At 37.0% G+C, this 24,375-nt stretch overlaps 3 protein-coding genes, 1 long non-coding RNA gene and 1 pseudogene across 6 annotated transcripts; 1 reads left to right on the top strand and 4 right to left on the bottom strand.

Moving 5' to 3' along the window:
- Positions 1-1,425: 1,425 nt before the first annotated feature.
- On the bottom strand, positions 1,426-12,328 carry LOC124443566 (annotated as a pseudogene).
- LOC124443567 (cathepsin Z-like) lies at positions 7,267-9,383 on the bottom strand. The gene is given in 5 exon segments (XM_046994035.1): positions 7,267-7,699; positions 7,887-8,087; positions 8,300-8,443; positions 8,446-8,534; positions 9,172-9,383. Coding segments are annotated over 5 exon segments (927 nt in total). The 5' UTR covers positions 9,312-9,383; the 3' UTR covers positions 7,267-7,346.
- Positions 9,936-12,340, bottom strand: LOC124443568 (cathepsin Z-like). Its single transcript, XM_046994036.1, has 4 exons — positions 12,134-12,340; positions 11,051-11,286; positions 10,615-10,815; positions 9,936-10,473 (listed from the first exon to the last, which is right to left on the bottom strand). Exons 1-4 carry the CDS (start codon positions 12,271-12,273, stop codon positions 10,124-10,126), a joined length of 927 nt encoding a protein of 308 aa, XP_046849992.1. The 5' UTR covers positions 12,274-12,340; the 3' UTR covers positions 9,936-10,123.
- A 2,842-nt stretch (positions 12,341-15,182) lies between these two features.
- Positions 15,183-24,365, bottom strand: LOC124443820 (inhibitor of growth protein 4-like). Of its 3 annotated transcripts, XM_046994351.1 has the most exons (10): positions 24,077-24,360; positions 23,976-24,002; positions 22,642-22,713; positions 20,124-20,290; positions 19,808-19,904; positions 19,635-19,722; positions 18,517-18,637; positions 17,057-17,095; positions 15,990-16,051; positions 15,183-15,627 (listed from the first exon to the last, which is right to left on the bottom strand). In XM_046994351.1, the coding sequence occupies exons 2-10, from the start codon at positions 23,998-24,000 to the stop codon at positions 15,588-15,590; spliced, it is 711 nt and encodes a 236-aa protein (XP_046850307.1). In that variant the 5' UTR covers positions 24,001-24,002; positions 24,077-24,360; the 3' UTR covers positions 15,183-15,587. The 3 variants fall into 3 exon arrangements, with proteins under 3 accessions (XP_046850307.1, XP_046850308.1, XP_046850306.1); XM_046994352.1 differs by having other exon boundaries at positions 18,517-18,634; positions 23,976-24,365; XM_046994350.1 differs by having other exon boundaries at positions 23,976-24,359.
- Positions 19,866-20,589, top strand: LOC124443821. The gene is made up of 2 exons (XR_006947757.1): positions 19,866-19,996; positions 20,425-20,589. It is a non-coding gene; the product is annotated as an uncharacterized LOC124443821 (long non-coding RNA).
- Positions 24,366-24,375: the final 10 nt, after the last annotated feature.

Raw genomic sequence — 24,375 nt, forward strand, 5'->3', positions numbered from 1 at the left:
ATTCAATCCCCAACCTCCATTTACAGCGTTCTAGTTCGGCCCTATAGTTGTGTCGGCCTAATATGGCACTTTGCACTAAAAGACCTCACTAGCTCCTCCGAGCTGACTACGTGAGAAATTGGCTCAGAAGTAACAAAAAGAAGACATGATAATGTGGCGAAAAAGTATGTCCATTGGGAACGGCGTAGGAAAAATGGATTTCATGAGCATACTTGAAGCGGTATGAACTTGTTCCAGATGGTGTAGGAGAAAATGAAAATGTTGAAGTTTTTGTGGGATATTTATTTTCCCTAAGAAAATGTGATAGAGCCTAGAGGCACACGGAGACCAGATGCCATTTGAATTGAATAAGAAAGAGCGAAAGAAGATAATTATGGATATTGTAGAGCAGCTGATGTTAGAACAGTGGAAAAAGGAAAAGAAAAAAGTGGGAAAATACCAGCTTTTGAAGAAATGCGTTGAAAGATTATGGCAACCTAAAATTGTGGAAGTAGAGGCTGTCGCGATAGGAACCCTCGGGAATGTCACTATGAAAAGTGAATTGAGAAGTTGGGATAAGAATTGACGTCGGATTGTTCCTAATAATGCCTCGTAAAGAGAGGAGAGAACATGCTGTTAGACTTTGGTCATTGATTAGGCGTCGCCCCTTGCAGAAGGAAACGATGGAAACGAGAACAGCCGGAATACAATGTTAAATTAGCAAAAATGACAGCAATAATAATCCCCATACCTTGTTAATGACTGGCGTGGCATAGCTTGCCTGATGATCAGGGAATAGTCAGTGGTCATGAGTGGCAAACCTCCTTGACATAGTGCCATGATGAAAATACCAGTGGCTATATAATCTAAAATTCACCAACTCATAATGAGTGAACCAAAATGAACCAAAACAACGTGTGTGGAACACAAGCTTGTGATGAAGATGTCTCGTCTGGCTGTTGTTTGTGGTTAAATCCACGCAGATCCAGTCGTCATTGCCCCCTAGCGTCCTTATAGATATATGGGCGGGGAGGCTATTTCTAGGTCAGGGGCCTTGTGAGTTTCTCAAACGCTAACCTTAGTCTAAAATACGCATGTAGTTATGGTTGACAACGGCAAAAGAAAATACGTTATCGCTGACGTTGCTCTTGATTGGCGAAAATGAGAAGTCGAAAGGATTTGCGATAATTGCAATTTTGATTATCGGAGCACTTTGGAGTGTGAGGAAAAAACATGGTGGTTTATTTGATTAGGGAAAATGGATATCACACTTAGCACCTCTGCCAAAGACAACATCGTTAGGAACAGCCAGTATTTTGAAAAAGTACTGAAAAGCTGAAAGATGATGATACCCCACAGATGACCCTTGCCATTGATCTTGGCATGCTCCCCTGCGATGTAAAATGTTCTTTTGCAAAATGCCTGTTTTATGGAGGGTGAAAAAAATTTTCGAAAATCGATGGCAATTTTAATTAGAAACTAAAATAATTACAGTGATATCCTTCAGATTAAATCACGTAGAAGATAATTCATTGACGACCGGAACGGCAAAACGCACATCGTCTCGATGCCAAGATTGAATTTGTTACCTCGGCCTTCTTTGTAAGCACTTGTGACAATTCTCAACCATCCTTTCTCACCCCACGGTGTTCCCCAGGAGTTGCGCACTATCCAATACTCGACACCATTGGTATCCACGCCCCACCCGGCAACAGAAATGGCGTGATTTATTAAAATTTCGTTACTGTACTCCGAATACAGCCCACCCCTATACTTGTCAAACTTCGGAGTCACCATAATGCCACAAGCTATTGGACCGCGTTCGTATATTTCTGCTTTCATTTTATCTTTACCACTGACACGACCTAAGAAAATAACGTTGATTTTTATACTCAGTTCTCTGCATGGTATTTCTTTTATTCTGGAATTACTGTAGCGAAATTGTTCTCATGTTTACTAACCACAAGAAAGGCAGACGATTATGACAAGAATCGAGAAAATTGCAAGCATCACACAAACCGTATTCCTTGACTTTAAATCTTGTGTAGTTTGTTAAAGCAAAACAATGTCCCGGGTATGTACAAGTTTTACATTGATGTTCCTTATTGCAACCTTGGTCTTCTGCTTCATAGCTGTTGCACGTTTCATCGGGGATACCCTTTCGTTGTGCGTATTCATATACAGGTATCATGTTACCACCTTCACATGAGCCTGCGTTACCTGTTGCGATCAGAATTCAAATTTGAATTGGTGTAATGTATTACCCCACCCCCCACCCCCACCCCTTTTAAACGCTCATCTTTCAACAAACTTTCGGCGTATATTTTATAGCCACAGTGCCACACATTGTCAACAATGTCGAAGTGGAGATTTTAAAGCGAATACTTGACATTATAATTGTAATTTCTTTCAAGAGTCAAGACTGTGAATTTTGTGTAAAAGCGTCGTTAGCTGGATGTTTTGGTTGTTAAATAATTTTCCTACTGTTAAAAGTCAAGCTGTTTTAATTCTTTATTAGCAGTAAAACTAATGTCAACCATCAGCAAGCCAAGGTGGGAATACATGGTTAGTTTTTTGCACAAATCATGGTAAACATACTTCTCTTTACTGTCTTCTCAAGGTTTGCAGCCAGCCAACAAAGTTAAAATATAAAATAAGTTTCATTTATAGAAAGACAAAACTTGCAAAATCTTCTCAGCTGCATCAACAAATATCCAGTAACATAACGGCCCAGTAACATGTGTTAAAAATTCCCCAGAAATAACAAATAAACAATAACATGAAATGTATTTTTCTCAATGAGATGAATGTGATCAATAAACAAATCAAAGTTCTTACCACAGTCAAGTACGTTTTGAACAGAAAGATAATTTGATGGCCATTTTCCTTTTCTCTGAATATTAATACGGTCAGATAGTGCACTTGTCGTTGCCATGGCCCAACACGAACCGCAGTATTGTGGAATGTGTTGGTTTCGTGTAACACTGGCATAATTCACACCATTCGCGTTTCTCCAATCCCATGTAACTGGAAGATCTTCAAGCTTCAGATATTCGTGAGGTCGAGGACTTTTACTTAATGCAAAGAAAACATCGTCGTTGATAGTGAATCATGCGAAGAGCAAACTTAAAAAAGGCTACGTCATGTACTAGTTGAAAGAATCGCTCAATAGCCGATCAAAAGAAAGTGAGTTGATGAACAGATTTCAAATTAGTCCTTGCTATTTACAAAATTAGTATCGGTAATAGTATGTTTTTGAGTGCCCCTACGAATAAAAAAAGCGAGTATGCTTTTTAAGGACTGCAATGGAAGAGTAGTAGACATGTAACGAGTGAGTTTTTTAAAGATAGACACGCAACTGAGAGAGTTTTTTAAACACTGCAACCAAGATTAGTCCATATATAATATATTTCAAGATATTTCTCGACTGTGACGGATTGATTGCAGTGCATTTTATCAGTAACTGAACAGTAATAATGTGTATTTACTGTGCAAAAATGTGTTTATTACTGAAAAGCAGTGGAAAGTCTAACAAGCTTCTTTTTAATAGAAAAAAAAACATGGCGGCAACTCTATAAGTAAATAAGTAGCTAAACAGAAATTTTCACAACTGCACTGAATTATCCAAAATTCAAGAATTACTGGTGAAACAACGCAAATAAAAGCGCAACAGCAAGTACTGTTTTTGGTGAATGTTCACAAAATTAGGCGAGAAAACGAGGCTTATTTGCAGCCATTGCAGTGATTTCTGCTGAAGCGATAGAAAGTTATTAAGAGAGACCGACATAGACGGCTTTTTGCGACTGAAAATCTCTAGGTATATTAATAAAAAATAAGTCTTCGGTTCTATTATATAAATTTTAGTGTATTATTATAACTCATTTCTTCATACATGAACAAATTTAACAGACGAAACACTAAAAGTCTTGCATACATTTATATAGTGTTATTATTAAGCGGAAAATCTTGGAAAACCGATTTGTGTTCACGTCATAGTAATTTTCTTTGATTCGCCTTTCAATTGCGAAACGTTATTTTAAAATATTATTTTGTAAGATGATGAAAGAGTAAAATATTATTGCATACTGAAGCAGCTTTTGCTAGTTAAGTTGTGTCCATGACAACCGCAAGCAGGCACTCACCAAAGGTGCTTTCATTGTAAAAATATTTTAAGAAATGCACGTCGGCTTGCTATGCACCCAACTGGCTCAAGTGCTGGACCAAACAGGGTAAAAGTATCATCTGCCATGTTCAACAGGATTATTTATTTAACTTCTGACTATAGGTGAACGGCCACGTGACTACTGCATGCTTGGGACGGGGCGGGTGGCTGAATGGTTAATTGCGTGAGTTGCAAGCCAGACGGCGCAGGTTCAATCCCGGCTCGTGGCACATCTGGCAATGTGTCTGTAAACCTAGCCCGGGTTGACCAAAGCCATGTGAGGGAAATTTGGTAGAGGAAACTATGTCCTCGGATGGACTGTATCTGCATCTGCAATGTTGCAGCCTTGTCACAATGTGTCACGCTGATATCAGCGTTGTAGTTGCGTGAAAGGTACGAGTGATTGTAGTCTGGTCAGCTGCCTTCACTATAATTTAAGTAACCAGGATGTTCCACTTCGTGGAACCCTCATATGTCGAAATCGACGGAGTCCATTATTATTATTACTGCATGCATGGGCAGGTGATCGACCACGTGACTACTGAATGTATTTGCGCCTGCAGGGAGATTGCCTCCACAATAATATTTTCAAGACAAATTCTTCATTTCTCTGAAAACTAAATATGTCTTAATCACGTACATGTCCGGAGCAATTTTTGGCGTTTTCTCACCCCCCATCCCTTCCCCGTCCTCATAAAAACTAAGCCGGCGCCACTAACTGTTGCGATTTCCGAAACATGGTTAACAGAGCCATGCATGAAAAATGAAAATTGCCAATGAAGCTACCTTACGCATGAACAATATGCTTGAATTAAATGTTTGAGAAACTCTCGAGCAGCCTTGTAATGCTACTGCTTTGACTATCATGAGAGTTACAGCCGGCACTGTTTGCCTTGATTTGTATGAAATTGAGGCTTAGTTAGCCCATAAATATTCTTTGAAAGAAACGTAAGCATTTCAGTCGGATTTTGACCTGCAAGGGAGGGAACACTAATGGGTTAAAGACAGGCTCCAGCACATCAATTTCGTGCTGTTACGGATCCCCACAGACTGAGTTGTTTCGCCATTGTATCATGGCGTTGCATCATGCAAGGACTATGCATGGCCTCTTCGACCAATGAGCCCGCGATGATTTGACAATCATATCGAAACATCTTTCGATTCTGTCAAACCTGCATCAGTATAGGCACTGAGGTATGTTGAAGTAAAAGTAGCTCAACCTTCCGCACGATTTATATAAATTTCGTGGTTGATTTAACTTCTTTTCTTGCATGATAAACTGTTTGATTCATAGCAATTGCGCAATCTTTAGTCCGCACAGCTCACTTTCAATTCCCAATGGTACAAACATTGTATTTTAAGCAAGAATTTTCACAGTCAATCGCTCGATCGTTTTTGCTCCTATTGACTAAAAAGACCTATCATAGGAAACATTGTAACTTAGTATCACACGGTACACAGATAAGATTGTCTACATGTAAGCATTACAACCAAAATTAAACACAATACAAGAAAGGAAATTTCTCCAAAAACATATTATTATAAATTTGAAGTATAAATGAATATGGAAAAATTCCGGAAAGCACTTATTAGGCTTACAGTAACTTTTGCTAAGTGCCTCGCCTCGTGACGAATGAGATCACTCGTGCTTTAAGAAAGAGCGTATCGTCCTTGAGCTCAAAAATGAAAGAGCAATAAATTACATCGGAAGAATCATTATTAAAAGACTTAAGAGTCCCACTCGATCTATCTACAAGTATTATAAATTCATGTATAATAAACGGTGAAATGAAGACACCGTTCCTTATACATTACAAAGCGAAGACAACTTTACTTCTGTGTTAAACTTACATCACTTCCTTGTAATTTTTGTCTAGCTCTGGATCAGAGTAACAGAATCTTCGTCGGCCAGGAATTGTGTTTGTACGGACAGAGAAGCATTGGAGAATTAATAAACTGAGGCAAAACCAACATAAGTACAAGGTATGCATTTTATTTTTCAAAGGTACTTTAAGATGTTTCTCACAAGTAGAGATGAACTGTGGACTATGTATGAAACGAATTACCATCATGTGATAACCGCGCCAACATTGCATAAGAGAGTGATGTCAATCCGTTTTTGGTTTGGCGTAACACACAGGGACTAGTATTAACTATATTTACAAACAGTGAATACAAGTGAAATTACTATGATTTCATTTACAAATTTCAATCGGGGATAACACCACGGCACAGGGAACAAAGTAAAGAAACAACTTCTTGTGTCACGCATATCTTATTATACGCATGTGATTACCATATTATGACAGCCGCTCGATTGTAGTTTCTGACCAATAAGAACGCTGAGATGGCTAAAAGCATACAATAATCAGCGAGTTTTAGAACGAAGTGGTCTGACTGTCTATTCCTTATATAATGAGATATACCAATGTACGAAGTACAAGATACATCAAGATAATAGTGTAGGGATTGGGAAGAATTTACCACTTCAAGTTGAACGCATGGTGTTAAAATGTTAAAAAAGAATATATATTTACACTGACACACAATCCTTACTCACATTCACATTCACTGATAGCGACACAGAAATTGCGCTCCCACTAATCCATTGGATGGCAGGATTTTTGATAAAATGTTTCTAATCCGGCTAAGCAATCAGTGGAGAGAAAATACCGCTTTGGAAAAGCAATTTGCAATGATTTTGATGCTCCACTCAATTACCGTGAGTGCTAGGGATTTTTACAATACAAGCGTTCGTCTTCGTACAACCAAAAGAAAGTATGCATATTTGCGCTTCCAACGTCATTTTCGCCGCTCTCATTCATGTCTCTCTGACATTCGTGTAACGGTGTGTATATTAATTTTCATGTACACTTCTCAATCGTTCTCGATATGTCTGGTTTTCTTCGTAAACTGGGGCGTTTCCTGATATTCGGGTCAGAAATATTGACTTTTTGAGGACAGACTTGTGTTTAGGTCTCGTGCTAATTTTCCTATTCATCACATTGCAATACTGCAAAGTCAGTAGATGCTAAAAACAGGGCCTTTATGTGATTTTAATGCTATAGTGTGAGTAGTAAGCCACTTGAGTAACATTCAATAAACAAAAAATTGCACGACTGTACTTCGGATTGAATGTTATATTTTGTTTTTTTTAAAGACAGTTTTTAATTAGAATAATTACACTCATTTACTTCGGTTAAAATCATGCAGATAATTCATCAGTGACCTCCGGAACGGCAAAGACGCACATCGTCTCGATGCCAAGATTGTATTTGTTACCTTGGCCTTCTTTGTACGCGCTTGTAACAATTCTCAACCACCCTTTCTCACCCCACGGTCTTCCCCAGGAGTTGCGCACTATCCAATATTCGACACCATTGGTATCCACGCCCCACCCGGCAACAGAAATGGCGTGGTTGATTTCGATATCGTCACTGTACTCCGAATAAACCCCGCCGTGATATTGGTCTATCTTATGAGTCGCCATTATGCCACAAGCTATTGGACCGCGCTCGTATATTTCTGCTTTCATTTTGTCTTTACCACTGACACGGCCTAAGGACGAAAAACGTTGATATTTAAACTCAGTTCTTCACTCGGTTCTTTGTATGGTATAAACTTTTGATCTAGAACCACTTAATCGAAATTCCTTCTTGGACATTTAATAGCCATGGGAAAAGAAGACGGTTTTGAATAACTTTGCAAAAAGAAGAATGGAGAAGATTACAAACATCACACAAACCATATTCTTTGACTTTGAATCTTGTGTAGTTTTGAACAGCAAAACAATGTCCAGCGAATGTACAAGTTTTACATTGATGTTCCTTATCGCAATCCTGGTCTTTTGCTTGATAGTTGTTGCACGTTTCATCGGGGATACCCTCTTTCTTGGCGTATTCATATACAGGTATCATGTTACCACCTTCACATGAGCCTGCGTTACCTGTTGCGAGTTGAATTAAAATTTGAAGGTGAAATTTGCAATCACATATGCTGTAGGACCCAGGTTGCTCAAGTTTAGCCCGCAGAAACTTGCATAATTTTTCGTTTCTCAACTGGAGCTATTATTGAGTATTATTCAGCAGCAATTCTACTGTAGCCCTTACCAAAAGTTGATGAGATGAATTTTTCTCTAAAACAAATCAAAGTCCTTACCACAGTCAATGACGTTTTGAACAGAAAGATAATTCACTGGCCATTTTCCCTTTCTCTGAATATTTATACGGTCAGATAGTGCACTGGTCGTTCCCATGGCCCAACACGAACCGCAGTATTGCGGAATGTGTTGGTTTCGTGTGCGCTGGCATAATTCACACCATTCGCGTTTCTCCAATCCCATGTAACTGGAAGATCTTCAAGCTTCAGATATTCGTGAGGTCGAGGACTTTTACTTAATGCAAAGAAAACATCATCGTTGTCAGTTAATAATATAGTATGATAATTTATCATGTTTCATATAAAATGGTGAAGGAGCAAAGAAATAAGTTGAACAGTTGACTTACTGAGCTTACAAAAAAAATAACATTTGCAATGCATCCGATTATTTCCTGCCACGATACATAGAAGTCAAGCTCGACAAACATTCACCGACTTGAACAAGAAAAATCTTCTTCGCGAGTGCGTCTTACCATTTGCGTTCAGTCTGCGTTTTACCACTAGCCATGTAATAGATACTTTGTTTGACCTTGTGCGGTTGTTCTTCACAATACCCAAATGTTCAAACAATGCGCAATAAAAATTTGTATTATTTTACACGCGCGTGTTTGTGTATAATGGACGGTCTGCCAACGCTCAATTTTATATAAGTATGCAAGATTATAAATTTGAAGCAAGATTTTTTAAGAAGCAGATTGCTGCATACAACAGTACAAAGTTTGTGAAAATGCGCGCCTTCCTACACCAAAAGAATGAGTTGAAGGAGTCTTTTGCAATCTATTTCTATTGCGCGTTGATATTAGACGTCATTATCAAGATATCATTCCCTTTATCACAAAGCAAAGACAACTATAATTTTGTGTTTGACTTACATCACTTCCTTGAAATTTTTGTCCAGCTCTGGATTCGAGTAACACGAATGTTTGTTGCTTGCTTTTATTGTAGTACGAGCAGAAAAGCATTGTAGGATTAGAGAACAGAGGCAAAACCAGCATAAATACATGGTAAACATTTTTGACGCACTCTATAAACAAGATGTCGCTCAGTTAACGTTCGCCGGTTCGAAACTTCAAATGAATTACTGTCTGATTAACGTAATTATCATCATGTGACGTGTGTGACGATAATATAACACATTGTGATTATGTATCATCAAGCCGTTTTTAGTTTGATGCATAAATACGGGTACAGGAATGCCGGAAAACGGGCAACTAGGTATTTTCACTAGCGGTCGTTCATTTAGTACGTATGGAAAGAAATGGGGGGAAGGGAAAAAGTATATGATAAATGCGTACATTTGTGTACAAAAAGAAAGGTGGGCTACTACCTTTTGTTTAGTTGAATGGGATTTTGGAATTTAGTTTTCACTCACAAAGTAAGCATACTATTTGTACGTTCTGACGTAAGAACCAGATAAAAATACGGCTAACCTGACGTTTACTCCTCATTTGACTCTGAAAATGACTACCTCTAAGGTTGTCGAAACGTCAGTCAACAACAACAAAAACAGTCCTTCTCAGGACTATACCTACCTGGACGATCTACATCTACAAACATAGTATGATCATCATAGTAAACTTTGGTCTTGAAACAATTCAAACGTTAAAGTTTGAGAAGTAAGCCGCTTGAACCAATCTTGAACCGAGTAACATTTATTAAGAAAAAAAATCGCACGACTGTTTTTTCGATTGAAATTTATAGTTGTTTTCAAAATTAGTTAATTTTTAAGTAACAATAGTTGTACGTAAATGATAAAAAAAACTAAAGCGTTTATTCCATTACAGTTATAATGAGAATAATTGCAGTGACGTCATTCGTGTCAAATCATGGAGATGATTCAGCAGTGGTTGGAACGGCGAAGGTGCACATTGTCTCGATGCCAAGATTGTATTTTTTACCCTGGCCTTTTTTGTATGCGCTAGTAACAATTCTCAACCATCCTTTCTCACCCCAAGGTCTTCCCCAGGAGTTGCGTACTATCCAGTATTCCACACCATTGGTATCCACGCCCCACCCGGCAACAGAAATAATGTGATTGATTCCTATATCAACATTGTATTCAGAGTACAGCCCACCCCTATACTTGTCTAACTTCTGAGTCGCCATTATGCCACACGCTATTGGACCGCGTTCGTATATTTCCGCTTTCATTTTGTTTCGACCACTGACACGACCTAAGAAAATAACGTTGATTTTCATACTCAGTTCTCTGTACGGTATTGGTCTGACAAAATCGCTCCCATGACAATTAGTAACCAAATGAGTGAAAAACGATCATGACTAAGAATCGAAAAAATTGCAAGCATCACACAAACCGTATTCCTGGACTTTAAATCTTGTGTAGTTCGCTAAAGCAAAACAATGTCCAGCAAATGTACAAGTTTTACATTGATGTTTCTTATCGCAATCCTGGTCTTTAGCTTGATAGTTGTTGCACGTTTCATCGGGGATACCCTCTTTCTTGGCGTATTCATATACAGGTATCATGGCACCTCCTTCACATGAGCCCGCGTTACCTTAAGTTGAATACAAATTTTAAATTCAACTTTACATATAGAGAAGAACCCATAGATACACTTCAAATAACTCGAACTCTCTCCACTCAAAATTCATTAAATAAAACAATTTGCCGTCTTTGTGTTCGAGTAAACCGGGTTTTTAGTGTATCTGTTGTATAATCTCGACAGGGTTGGCTTCATTTTCTTCGATGTGTTAAATCAGCTTAGCCGCAAAACAAATTAAAGTTCTTACCACAGTCAATGACGTTTTGAACAGAAAGATAATTTACTGGCCATTTTCCCTTTCTCTGAATATTTATGCGGTCAGATAGTGCACTGGTCGTTCCCATGGCCCAACAAGAACCGCAGTATTGTGGAATGTGTTGGTTTCGTGTAACGCTGGCATAATTCACGCCATTAGCGTTTCTCCAATCCCATGTAACTGGAAGATCTTCAAGCTTCAGATATTCGTGAGGTCGAGGACTTTTACTTAATGCAAAGAAAACATCGTCGTTGTCAATGAATCAAGTGAAGAACAAACTTTAAAAATTGTTACGTTGTGTGCAAGTAGAAAGAACCGCAAATTGAAACAAAAAGAAGTGATTTGATAAACAGGGTTTATAAAAGTGACTATCTTTCTAGACAAATGGCATTTTATTCAATTTCTGTATGTTTCGCACTTTTGGTCCAAGCGTTTTACTTATCGAGTCCAGTCATCATTTTACCAAGTTAGTACAGTCCGCGTTTTCTTATTCCAATGCAGTGCGCTTTTTCTTAGTCCAGTCCAGTCCGCATTTTCTTAGTCCAATACAGTGCGCTTTTTCTTAGTCCAGTGCAGTCCGCGTTTTACTACATGCCATATAAAAGGCCCTTCGTAACGCAAAGACAATGCGCGATAAAAATCGTTACAAAGAACAGCAGCTGCAAACTGTTTCATAAAACTCTAATTATGAATACGAAATTGTAAACACGCCGTGGAGTTCAAAAAATTTATCATGTGTAGGTGTCACATATCAACACTCAAAACTACGTATATCAAAGTTTTATATTTAGTACAGTTCGAATGGGGGGTATGATTATATGAGGATTACGTTCAATATCGTATTATACATAATTATGCAAGATTATGGATATGACAAAAGGCTTTTACATTGACGGTTTATTGTCGACAAAAATTACGTGAAAATGCGTTCTGAAAAAGTGAAGTAGTAATTGATACATCGAAAGAAGTTTGGCGCAATCTATCCATTGCGCATTTATAATAAACGTCGAAATCAAGACACCGTTCCTTATACATTACAAAGCGAAGACAACTTTACTTCTGTGTTAAACTTACATCACTTCCTTGTAATTTTTGTCTAGCTCCGGATCGGAGTAACAGAATCCTTGGCTGCCAGGTATGGTGTTTGTACGGAAAGAGAAGCATTGGAGAATTAATAAACTGAGGCAAAACCAACATAAGTACAAGGTATGCATTTTTACGCACTCAGAAACAAGGTGTTGCTCGGATCACGTCTTCTGGAAATGAACTGTTATCTGATTATCATCATGTGATGTAACCGAAGCATCACATGACGATAATCGTCACGTGTTGTAACTGAAACATCACATGACGATGTGATGAAGATATGGTTACTCTATCGTCATCAATTCTTTTCTGTTTGATGCAAAACAACAGGCAACGGAAAACGGATAAATAGATATTTTTACGTGAATAATATTTGGATGGTTAGGTGCAGACGCGGTTGAGCGAGGCTTAGTGTCTTACCACACGTCTGCACCTTATCACTCCAATTATTTGGTGGAAAAGCTACAACAACAGCACGAAATAATAATGCTGTGTATTCTGCAACGTACTTTCTAAAGACAAGCTCCTACACTCGTATTATTATATATCTTATACTGCGTGCTAAGCGCTGGGGGTCTCGTGCCCATATCCGCGCGCCGCTCTTTTGCTATTATCCTTGGTTACTCCATAACCTCATTAAAATTTTTCGATAAAATTTTGATGATCAATTAAATTGATCAATCCGGGATATTACTAACTTACAAAATGTACTAAGATACTGATATTCTGGTGACAATCTACCATTTGTGTTAAAATATTAAATACAGAATATGTATAAAGCTTTAGTCATGTCTGAATATATAAGAATTTTGATCGAAAAATTACTGTCTTCGTAATGGCAAAAGAAATTAAGTGAAATTCAGCGAAAAGGTCTTGACAATTGTCTACAGCGCTGTTTATCCAAGCTACGTGCGAGAAACTTGCGCGCGTTATTCGAGACCGAAAGTCAGAAATAGGATGTTTAATAAAGCTTTTATATTTACTTTAATCATCGATAAGCTCATTAGGATGTCGAAGAATAAATATGAAATGTCACGAAACGACCATTGAGTACTACCCGACTTACCTTGTTTGTCCTTACTACATTTTGACTCTGAAGATGACTACCGCTAAGGTTGTCGAAACGTCATTCAACAACAACAAAAACAGTCCTTCTCAGGACTATACCAACCTGGACGATCTACATCTACAAACTTGTCTTTTGCCACGCTGGGTATTTGATGTTTTGGCGGTACCAACTCTCAAAGCCGCCAGTAAGCTATGTGTATTACAATCGATCGTAATTTGAAATGAATACTTTATATAGCAACTGTTTGCTCAACGATATACCGACATAGACATGTAAATTCAAATTGTTCAAATTGCGTTAATAAGCTGGCTGCACTGCGCTTTGTAAGTAGATTAATACCCTACGTTTTATTCAGGCATAGCATCCATTTTCAAACATTTGTTTCACTTGTTTCTTGGCAGACAAAAACGAAAAAATATATAGTTTATGGCATATTTTGCTCCATTCATGTATTGAGCACTCTTTTCTTAGGGTATATTTACACTCAGAGACGCACATCAAGGGGAGCTGGGGTGATATCGCCCAGGTTTTACACAAAATTTAAGTCGTTTCAGAAATTGATAGAGGATGAAAAAGTCGGTCCGGCAAAAATCTAAAAAATATTAGTTTTGAAAAAAAGTTGAAGATAGTTTGATAGAAACGTAGATATGAACGCCTAAAAAGAATATATGCGTATCATCTTATACAAGCAGAACGTAAAAGCTCCGTTTTGCGACAATTGAAAGAACATACGTAATATTATAAGGTTGAGGGCCTCTTGGTTTTAAATGTAAGCTCATTTACGCAAGCTATCTCAACAGTTTTCAACCTCACTAAACCGAAAGAACTCGGGACAAGGAAGTAATGACCAAGTTAACTTGTTTCCCAATTCCCACGCATGTAATCTTAATGTTGTTTCATTGGTATTTATTAAGGTTCAACCAGCGTTTATATACGTAACTAGAACGTTAAATTCACTTTCAAAAGAAATCGATCGACGGACGGCACAACTGAATATGCGAATATACACCACACCCACCCACCCACTAATTTACCTTTCAGTTACGCCGCTTCTTGCGGTATTGGTTAATTTGTCTCACCCCAGCAATAGTTGATATAACTCGACCCATGTAATTGGCCCTGAGTGTTAGTACTTATCGTGGTCTTGTGTCGTAGGGAAAAACATGAATTAGAAATAGATAACGCCAACTTGCAATGTTTGATGACGATCAATACAATTAACAAGAAAATATTAATGATCTTACATTACTCTAAACACGAGCTTGCGACGGATTAAAGTTGTTTACTTCAATATCAGACAATGCTTCATATGCTACGTATGTGTTAAGAGTGCATTGTTTCCCTGATCAAAACAAAGTAAAGTGGATATTTAGGGCCTGTTTATATGGAGCCGAGTTACCCGGCTAAGCGAGTTACCGCTCAACCGGGTTTGACAAAGTGATCTGTTTGTATGGCACCGGGTAACTCGGCTAGTACTTCCGTTCATTTGTCTTAAATGAAGTTTGGCTATGCTAACTTCGAGTAAAGACGCGAGATTTTAAAAAGCCTCACAGTTTCGCAGCAAAAATGGAATGGGTGAATATGAAATTGAAAATTATGACATGTGTATGTTTTTGTATTATAATACTGCAGTACAAGGCTTAGTACGCATGCGTACCAACAGAGCCAATTTTCTCGCCTCGCCGAGTTACCCGGCAAATGCGTTTATATGAAGAAATTCATCCCGCCTAGCCGGGTAACTCGCTTACACAAACCGAGTTCCCGGCAAGGCGAGTTTTTCGGATGTATCATATAAACGATCCACCGGGAAATGCATTCATTTTATATAAGGCCGAGTTACCCGGCTTGGCGAGTAACTAGCTCAGCCGGGTAACTCGGTTCCATATAAACAGGCCCTCAGATCACTATATTAAAATTAGCATTTGAATTTTAAAAATGGATGTCGGTAAAAACACAAACCGTTAAATATACAAGATTGCTTACGCACTTTTTAATCGAACCCACTGATTGCAATCATATGCTTTACAAATTTTTGCAAAAAAAACTGCAGAGAGCTAGTTTCAACTAGTTTCCAAATACCTAAGTAAGACCTGGCTACTTCTCGGTCAAGTATGCCGGACGGATGGCATAGAGAATTTACAAGACCGTTACATACACAATGTAACTGTTACTTATATACATTTACACTCGTTCTTTAAAAAAACCGAAATAATGTAGCCAATAACGATTTGATCATCGACATTGTCGGTTATTCTCAGGTGAATTGCGGTCCAGACGTAAACGTCACCAAAATATTACAACGTTGCCATGCAAATGCACAATACTTGCAGCTTCCAATGCTGTTGTACATTTCTCATCTTTAAAGCAATGCTCTCATTTCTTCTTCTTTTCAATATTGCACTTTGGACAATACCTTTCAAAAGTTAAAGGAAACCATTTAAATGAAGAAAACGGAAAATTAAAATAACGTGGTCAAAAACACAAAAGAAAAAAACCCCGGAAAACAAGAATCACGAACGTTTTCTCTTTCATCAACAAAAACAAAAGTAGATTTGGAGGCGAAGAGATATAACTTAACCTTCGTCAGATTTGCATAAAAAGAAATACTTTAGTTGTTAGAAATCTCTCATACGGAACTACCGCCAAAACTACGTATCAGTTTTGACAGGTAGTAAATACGAATACGCAATATTTGCTGGCTGAGTAAGCTTTTCCAAACTGGAATTCATTTAAATTACTAAAAATAACGAAAAAGTTGAACATAGAAAAACTTACCATTTGCCTTTTGGTTTCGTCGTCAGACCAACACAAGGAAAGTGAAACCATTCGATTGGACACTAAAAAAAACATCTGATGTTTTGTCTTCTTTTGTTGAAAACATGATAATCAATAGACGTGATGATTATGCTTTGAAAGATAAAGTTATTTCCACTTTGACACAAAATTTCATATAACTTTTCGTCACATGTTACGAGTTCTCTAAAAGTTCAGGTGTTTCTTTTCAAGCTCATAAATATTAGTCAATCAAATTGTTTACTTAAAATAAAAACCAGTTATGATTAAAAGGCTGTTTACATGATCCCGGCTAACTGAGATTCAATGAGGCGTGAAACGATTTCGAGGCACTGAAAGGAGACAAAACTTTAAGCCTAAAGATTACAATTGTTTGTTAAGCGCCACAAGTCATTCCTGTTGAAATTCACAAATTTGGCCAAATTGGTTATTGTAATTTTAAATGTTTTGCGTAGTTATTAAATCAGAATGACGAGTATTGAATCGTTTCCATTTGCCAAAATCATTTAATACTAGTTTGAATCTCGGCTACCCGGGCTCATGTAATCAGCCCCTAAAACATGGACAAGAAAATCTGAACTTTTGCGCTAATTCGTTAATCTACATTAAGGCCCGTTCACACAATCCAGTTGTTTCGGTTCCGAATTTTCGTTACTTGTTCAGACGGACCGATAATTTTGTTGATATTTATGTTCGTTTTTAAAGTCGTGTGAGAAGCCATTTGTGCTATCCAGTACATTTATTGATATATTTTCGCATTTTTGTTCTTATTTCAAAGTCATTCAAATCTATGCAACTTGACGAGTCACCTTCCTTTGATCTTGTCGGATAAAAATAGAGCAAGTTCTATTCCATGCGATTTTTTAAATTGACGGATCCGACTATCGGAAGCTCACTCTATATGTATTCCAACGATTCGTTTTGTAGGATCCAAAAAAAATCGGATCCGACAAATCAGATCGTGTGAACGGGCCTTTACACAGAATACTAAAATGTCAGATTTGCACCTTAATAATTCATCTCAACTTATCGTTATTTCTTAACTATACCTCCAAATTATCGCAGCCAATCATCTCTCCATAAGAAACCTGCGAAAAGAAAAGCACAAAGCAATGGACTGACTGTTCAGTGCAAGTATAAATGCGAATACCCCACGTGCAATATTTATGTGAAAGCTAAATGCAAATTGTACAAATCGCTAAACCCGTATGCGTGCTTTACAATTCTTTGATCTATTAAACAGGTGAACAAGACATTGCAAAATTGAGGAAACTATCTCCGCCACCCCCACGTATCCGCCACTGATTACCTTCCTGTGCAGATAGTATAAAACAGAAAAACCAGCCCATGCACTAGGTTCAGAAAACGATGTTAAGCGTTGAAGAGATATTGAGGTTTTTTACTTAATTTGAAAATTATTTCATTTTGCAATTCGACTACCTGAAATAAACGAATGGATTCCTGTTTCCGATAAACCTTACATTAAGATAAACTATATAGTAGATAACACTACTATATAAATTAACAGATAATGCACATTTATATGAGAAACACAAACACACTGCGGAAGAAACTGTGCATAAACAATCGCAATAGCTGTTATTATAATATAGATAAGCACGAACAAGCTTTTTGTAAGAAAAGTCGTTTTATGTAAAGTATTTGCAAACGTGAGGAGATTACTACACGAGGCAAAAACCTATTGCAGTTATGAAGGTAAAAAGTGTCTACGCATGTTTAATGTGGACATCTGATCGAAATTTTCTGACCCTCACGAAAAACCTCGTGTTCACCCAAAACCTACGTAGCTACATTTAATTCTCACTGAGCTACATACAGGGTGTATAAAAAGGTTTGGTTGGGTAGTTGGACTTTTAATGGTTAATCTGATAGTAAATTTGTCGTAAATAGTAACCCTTTTTAAAGTGAAAATTGTGCTACCGAGAAAAGCACGTTTGAAAATACCTTGCGCACCAAAATTGCAAAGCTAAAAGCAATTGGAACACGTAGGGTTATAATATGGCACATTATAGCGAACAAAGTTGTGGAAATTTTGACCAAAGGGTACACGAACGAACTCTAGACACCCAAATGAGAGATTATTTTTCGCTTTTCATTTTTTAATAAAATTTTTTAAAAGACATTTATTATTCATGCTTGGACCAAATAAAGCTCGCGTTCATGCATAAATGATGAAAATGATATTTAAAAATCAAAAATTCAAAATAACCTGCAATTTGAAAGGCTAAGCGTTTACGTAAGCGAAAGACAAAATTCCTGTGTTCCAATAGCTTTTTAGCGGTTTCATTTAGGAGTAAAAGCTATTTCAAAAGTACTTCTCGGCAACTCTTTTCATCTTAAAAATGCTTATTATTTACAACAATTTTACTGCCACACCATTTCCACCAAGAGTTTTGGCAAATCTTGCGCACTGATGACTTTGTTGACGTTTTCCCAACTTCTCATTTTTTACACGCCCTGCATTGCAAGAATTACCGGGAGTACATACCTGGTGACAAAGACAGTAGGTGGGTTCATTTGGATCAACAGGCATATCCAAAACTTGTACATCAGGACTGGGTAAAAATGCCGTGACTGCAGCTAGTGGTGGAATGACAGGTTCATCACTTCTGAAATGCAAAAAATCAATTATTAATTATGCCCAAACTATTAGCGGTTAAAATAATTAGACTAAATTGAGGTTAAAAACTACTAAAACTTAAGCTTTTGCCGTTCTACATCGTCATGGATGTGTATACTTAATGATATTCTAATGCAAGAGAATGGCGTAGGTGGGATTTTAGACCCCGTTCACACGATACCGGTAGAGTTTGAAAACGATCCTGAACTCTTACGGTTAGCATGGGGTAATGTTCACACGACGCCCGTATGAAAAAATATGAACCCGTAACGCTAACCGTAATACTTTAAAAACGGTATAAAGCTATACCGTTTTAATTACGTGTGAACACCAAACCGTAAGAAGTTCATTACGATTCAGCGAAACTTTTTTCTCTGATAAAAATGCCAGGATGAAATACTGGAACGCAGTCGTCACGACGATAGATGTGGTGAGAAAAAATAGATACACTTCAAATAAATATAACTCAAATAAATTAAAGCCAGCGTCAATCCAGGGTGGTATGAACACAACGCCAAAACGGAGCAAAACTCAAATACTGTTCACACCATCACTAGCATGGTGAACAGTACAAAACTGTATGAAACTCTAACAGCAGAGTTTAGTAGCGGTATCGCCGTGTGAACGTAGTCTTAGGTATAGCTTAGGCGCAAAATGGTAAGGAAAGATAACATCTGAAAAATACACGTAAATATCTTTCGTTTAATTAAGGAGTGCATTCCTTAAAAGAAACGCAGTTAACTTTTCTCGAGCAACTCTCGAAAGCAACAATATATTTGTCCGGTGTTTTTTTCCAGAAAAAACCAAGTGTAAAACTCTCTCTAAATGCCACCTTAGCATGCAAACCAGGTTATTTGTATGCTCACGAAACGTTGTTGCCAAGCAGAAGTAGTCTTTCTTGTCTCTAAACATCAGTTCGCTATTTTAGAATGTTAAAAGCAAAAATGATAAACTGATTTTAATTATGGTTGCCATAACATAGCTACCGTTTCTTCTTTCGTGCACTTTCAGCGCCAGTCGACTTGCCGCGCGATTTCTTTCGCTTTTTCTTCCTCGACTTGGAATCCTTATTTTCTAAAATTATTCAATCATGCAATTAGAGACGGAACCACTTTGAGATGTTGTGAATTTCGTGAATCAAGAGTTGCATGTCGCTTACCTTCATCAGAAGCGGCGAGTTCTTGTTCATGCTGCTCTTTCAAGTCTGCTTCAAATCGTGCAAGATCGAAGTCCAACTTACGAATATGTTTGTCAACCTACAAAATTTCAAGGAAAAAAGAACTCAGAATATTAGAATGTAAGAAAGCTCACGCAAAAGAGAAGGGATTCGACCAATAAAGGAGTGGAGGTATTTGAAATATAGAAAAATTGCAGTAAAGTTTTTCACTACGTAGCCAAGCACTACGTACACTCCCCTCCCCGAGATAAATACACCGACCAACTTTCCAAACTAAATAACGAGTAATTCAACTCACCATTTCGTATGTCTGCATGGCAAGCTGGACTTTGTCTTCTGATAACTCTTTTGCCTTTGCAAAAGATTCCTCGATCTTCGTCAGCTGCTCTGTCTTTTCACTTGGAGAGAGATTCCTCGCGCATTCTGTGTAATTATCAGCCATGTCATCAATCTCCTTGAGGATATCTACAAATGATAAATATCAAGATGTTATTTAATTAATGTCATTCATCAATGTTGCAATTTACATAAAACTCATTTCAATGATCAATCTCTATAGATAATTAATAATCTCAATTAAAGTGTCGTATGTATTTTAGTGCGAGAAATCAAGAAATCCGAAAATGATGCAGACTATGATCTTACAGGATTTATCAGATGCTCAATGATCCTCAATAATCTAGTGTGAAGCCAAATTGCACATAATATTATGCACGATCTAACATGATTTTATTGATTGCCTAATATAAGCGAACTTTAACAGAGCCTACGTGTGTTGTTATATCAGCGTACATAATCTTTAATCATCGGGAAACCATTATAGTAAGTAGTCCGACACTTTGTACTTTGTGGAACATGTGACGGACACCAGGGGGGGGGGCAAAATGATTTAATTGATAATTTTAAGATTTGAACATAGAGGCTAAAACATTGGGCTCAAAGAATAATTTAATTAAACAACTCAAGTCAAACAAAAAAAAAACTTGATACGTATGTGATTATTTGAAAAATAATGTGGGGGCACAAACCAAACCACATGTCTGCCCTCTTGCAAAATACGTAGTTCTAACAACCAATTTACAGAACTGTTTCTTTGCTTACTTCTCGAAATTATTAAAACCTTCAAATAAACACTGGGTTGTAATTATAAATGATAAAAAAACTGTAGATTGTTCCGTGATACAACATGTTGTGAATCATGATTGGCTGCAAGTTCATAAACTCTATCCACTCTGCTAAACAGGAGTAAAATAACGGACAGTCACATATCAAGTCTTCCTAAACAATCATTCATCGATTTTTTTTCGATGTTTATTGTAACTTTATTTGAAGTATTGAACGTCAACTTTTCTAGAGAAAACAATATTTGCTTTCGTAATTATGTGCTGGGTGAGCTTGGATAGAGGCCTTCGATTCCGCTTTCATGTAGTGTTCTGATTAAAATGCTTGGCTCATTCATCAACACCTATGTAAATTTCTATTTGTATGTTTGATGATATTATTATGAGGTGATGTCGTTAGCGCACATCATAAACGGTAGTCTCAAAAAGTCTCGGACACATTTTTGCGCTTATTTTAAAGAAATGCTAAATTATTATCAGCCATACACTGAGTAAATTGGTTAAAACAAGTGTTCTGCAATAACCATAAATCTTTTTTTTCTTCATTTTCTCACTCCAACAATGTTTTTACCTTATCTACATATATAGTCTAATAAAGAACATCTCATTCAACCTTGTCACAAATTTTTGTGAAACAATTCAAAACGAAAAAGTAAAGTAAATTAAAAATGACAAAGTTTTTTAACATAAACTTGTTTCGGCCTTTTATAAGTCTTCTTTAGTTTTAATGAAGAAGAATATTACAGTGTTAGATATATAAAATAAGGATATATGATATATTTTCATTATGAACCGTACATCAAGTGTCCTAAGTGCAGGAGTCACCATTGCACTATGGTGATAGCCGGAGCACATTGTTATACACATTGTAAGGATATATGATGTGTATGAATTACTAACTAGTAAAAGGATGAATTGTGAAAATGTGTTAGGCAACATATTTACATGGCATGTGTATGAGTATGATAGTCATGAAATGTTGCATATATTTGTCTAAATCAGGTTTGCGTTTGCATATGTGAAGGGCTTATGGGTATATCCTTACACTTAATATACCTAACACATTCTACTTCTTCATAACAAAGATGACTTAATGTTAAATCAAAACATGTTCATGCTAAAAAATTTCATCATTTTTTCCAAATGCCTCATCAATCTTGTGATTTTTAGATCATAAGGTAAAAGGCAAAGATTCGATAGTGAAAAAAAAATTAAGAAATGGTACCAGGATGACTATTTTGCCACTTCTTTGTGGGTGTTTTGTCTTACCATTTCAAACATATTTTGTTAAATTCTGCAACTCATTAACTTGATTGGAAAATATTTTTTGGAAGTTAATTGCTTCTGCTTCTACTTCTATTTCTTGGTATATTACAATTTTGTAAGGAAATCAGCACCCGACCTGCCCCCCTTTAGCTAAGGCTAGTAGGCATGCACATGCCACCTGTACCCAAGGGTAGGAGACATACACATCCCAACTGTACCCCATGTAGCAAAGGCTAGGAAGCATGCACACCCCATCTGTACACCCTCTAGCCAAGGCTAGGAGGCAAGCACACTTATCCTGACTGCATTCCAAATCTTACACATGGATACAGAAATGTATGTCGTACAATAAATGTTTCAAAGCAAGAACAATATGAAAACATATTTCTTGCCAAACATCACATCTAGTACCAATACAAACATTATTACCTTGGGTTCTCTGGTCAAGATCCCGCATGAGTGTGAAGTTTCTTTGAAGTTCATAAGGAAGATTTTCAATACCTTAAACAATAAAATAACGCACCTTGTTATAATGTGAAAATAAATGAAAAAATTGACTGAGTGAGAAAATGATACAGTAAGCAAAGCAAATGGATATTCATAGTGAAGAAGCTGCTTCTCGGGAGACAGTTACCAAAAATAGGTCAAAATCAATGTAGTAAGACATTGCAAAGAAATGACATGCTTTAATTTACAAAAAAGCTTTCTGAAAAATATTTTCAATATTTTACACACAGAGGGCAAGATAATCAACTAGTTATCCAATTTACTCCTTCCACTAGATGAAGACATTTGAGTTGGTGGCAAGTCTCAGTGGTTTCATTATTAAAAGAACCAAGTTATGGATCAGAGCTTGCAGCAAGACATTTTAATAGAAGAAGAACACTAATTTAAAACTTTGTAATGAAACTAAACTTTTATTAAAACTAAAAATTTTAATATAACATACAAAGTAGCCAGCAGTGACATTGGAAGTACAAATTGCTGGGTGCCGGCTTCTAATAAAAGACCTGATTTCCACCAAATGGCCCAACAATGTAACGATAACAAAATCTCAATATAAAAAACTTTCAACTTTTTGCAAATCTTATGAAAAACTTGTTGCAAAACAAAGTTTGTATATACATATCATTTGAAAATAAAATCTAGATTTTCAAAAATTTATCCTTGATATCAATTAACTCTGAAGAATATTACTTCGCAATGTTGAAAAGAAAGGATGTGCTTATTGCTATCTGATTTATTTGTGGCATGTTAGTACTCCCCAGGCAATGTAAACAAAGGCATGGTTTCAATATCCTAGCAGTGATCCACTGATCCTTGATACGTACTTGGAAAAGTTTACACAATTTTATTTAACTCTGAAAGGTGCCTCACTGGCAGAATCTTGGCAAGTTTTTATATAATTATCAACGACCCGAGGACATTTTACGAGCAACACCTGGACACAACCTAGACCATTTGCTTTACAATTTTCCAAGCCGCCAAATGTCAAGACAAAGCCCTACAAATGAACCGCTGCGGCATAAGATATCCCTATGAGCTGCTCTATATTTCCAACTATATTCACACAGGTCAGATTTTTCGTTCTTCTTATACGCAGAGTTAAGAAAAAGCAAAGTTACCGACGCCAAAACAATGGGATTTAATCCAAGTTTCACAATTCAAAACAAATGAAATGGCGGGAACCTACAAAGCTATCTTATTCAATGATGAAAAAAATAACGACATATGACTTTCGATATGAAATTCAAAATACTTACTGTCTAAGTAGTGCTCCAAGTACATGACTAAATATAAATAATGTTCCAAAATAAATTCACATTTTTGACAATTGACATTTAGTTCGCCGTCTTCCACAAACCTTTAATAAAACTTGTTACATTTATGACGTACGCTCGTTAAACAGTCGTCACAAGGATCGGTCTGCTGTCGGACACTCGATCTTAAAAAACGACTGTGTGAACGATGGCCTCGAATAGTAGATGTTTTCAAGAGATATGATCATGACGTGGCGGCAATCGCAATAAAATACACTTTTGCCCAAATTTCCTAATTTTCCGGCTAATCAGGATGAATCTTGTTAACTATAGCTTAAAAAATAATTTGTCCGTCTCGAAGCAGGCCTTGTGTTACCAATAATACTGAATGCAGACTCAACTC

This window comes from Xenia sp. Carnegie-2017, unplaced genomic scaffold (genome assembly GCF_021976095.1).
Source record: "Xenia sp. Carnegie-2017 unplaced genomic scaffold, XeniaSp_v1 HiC_scaffold_21, whole genome shotgun sequence".
Taxonomy (NCBI): Eukaryota; Metazoa; Cnidaria; class Anthozoa; order Malacalcyonacea; family Xeniidae; genus Xenia; species Xenia sp. Carnegie-2017.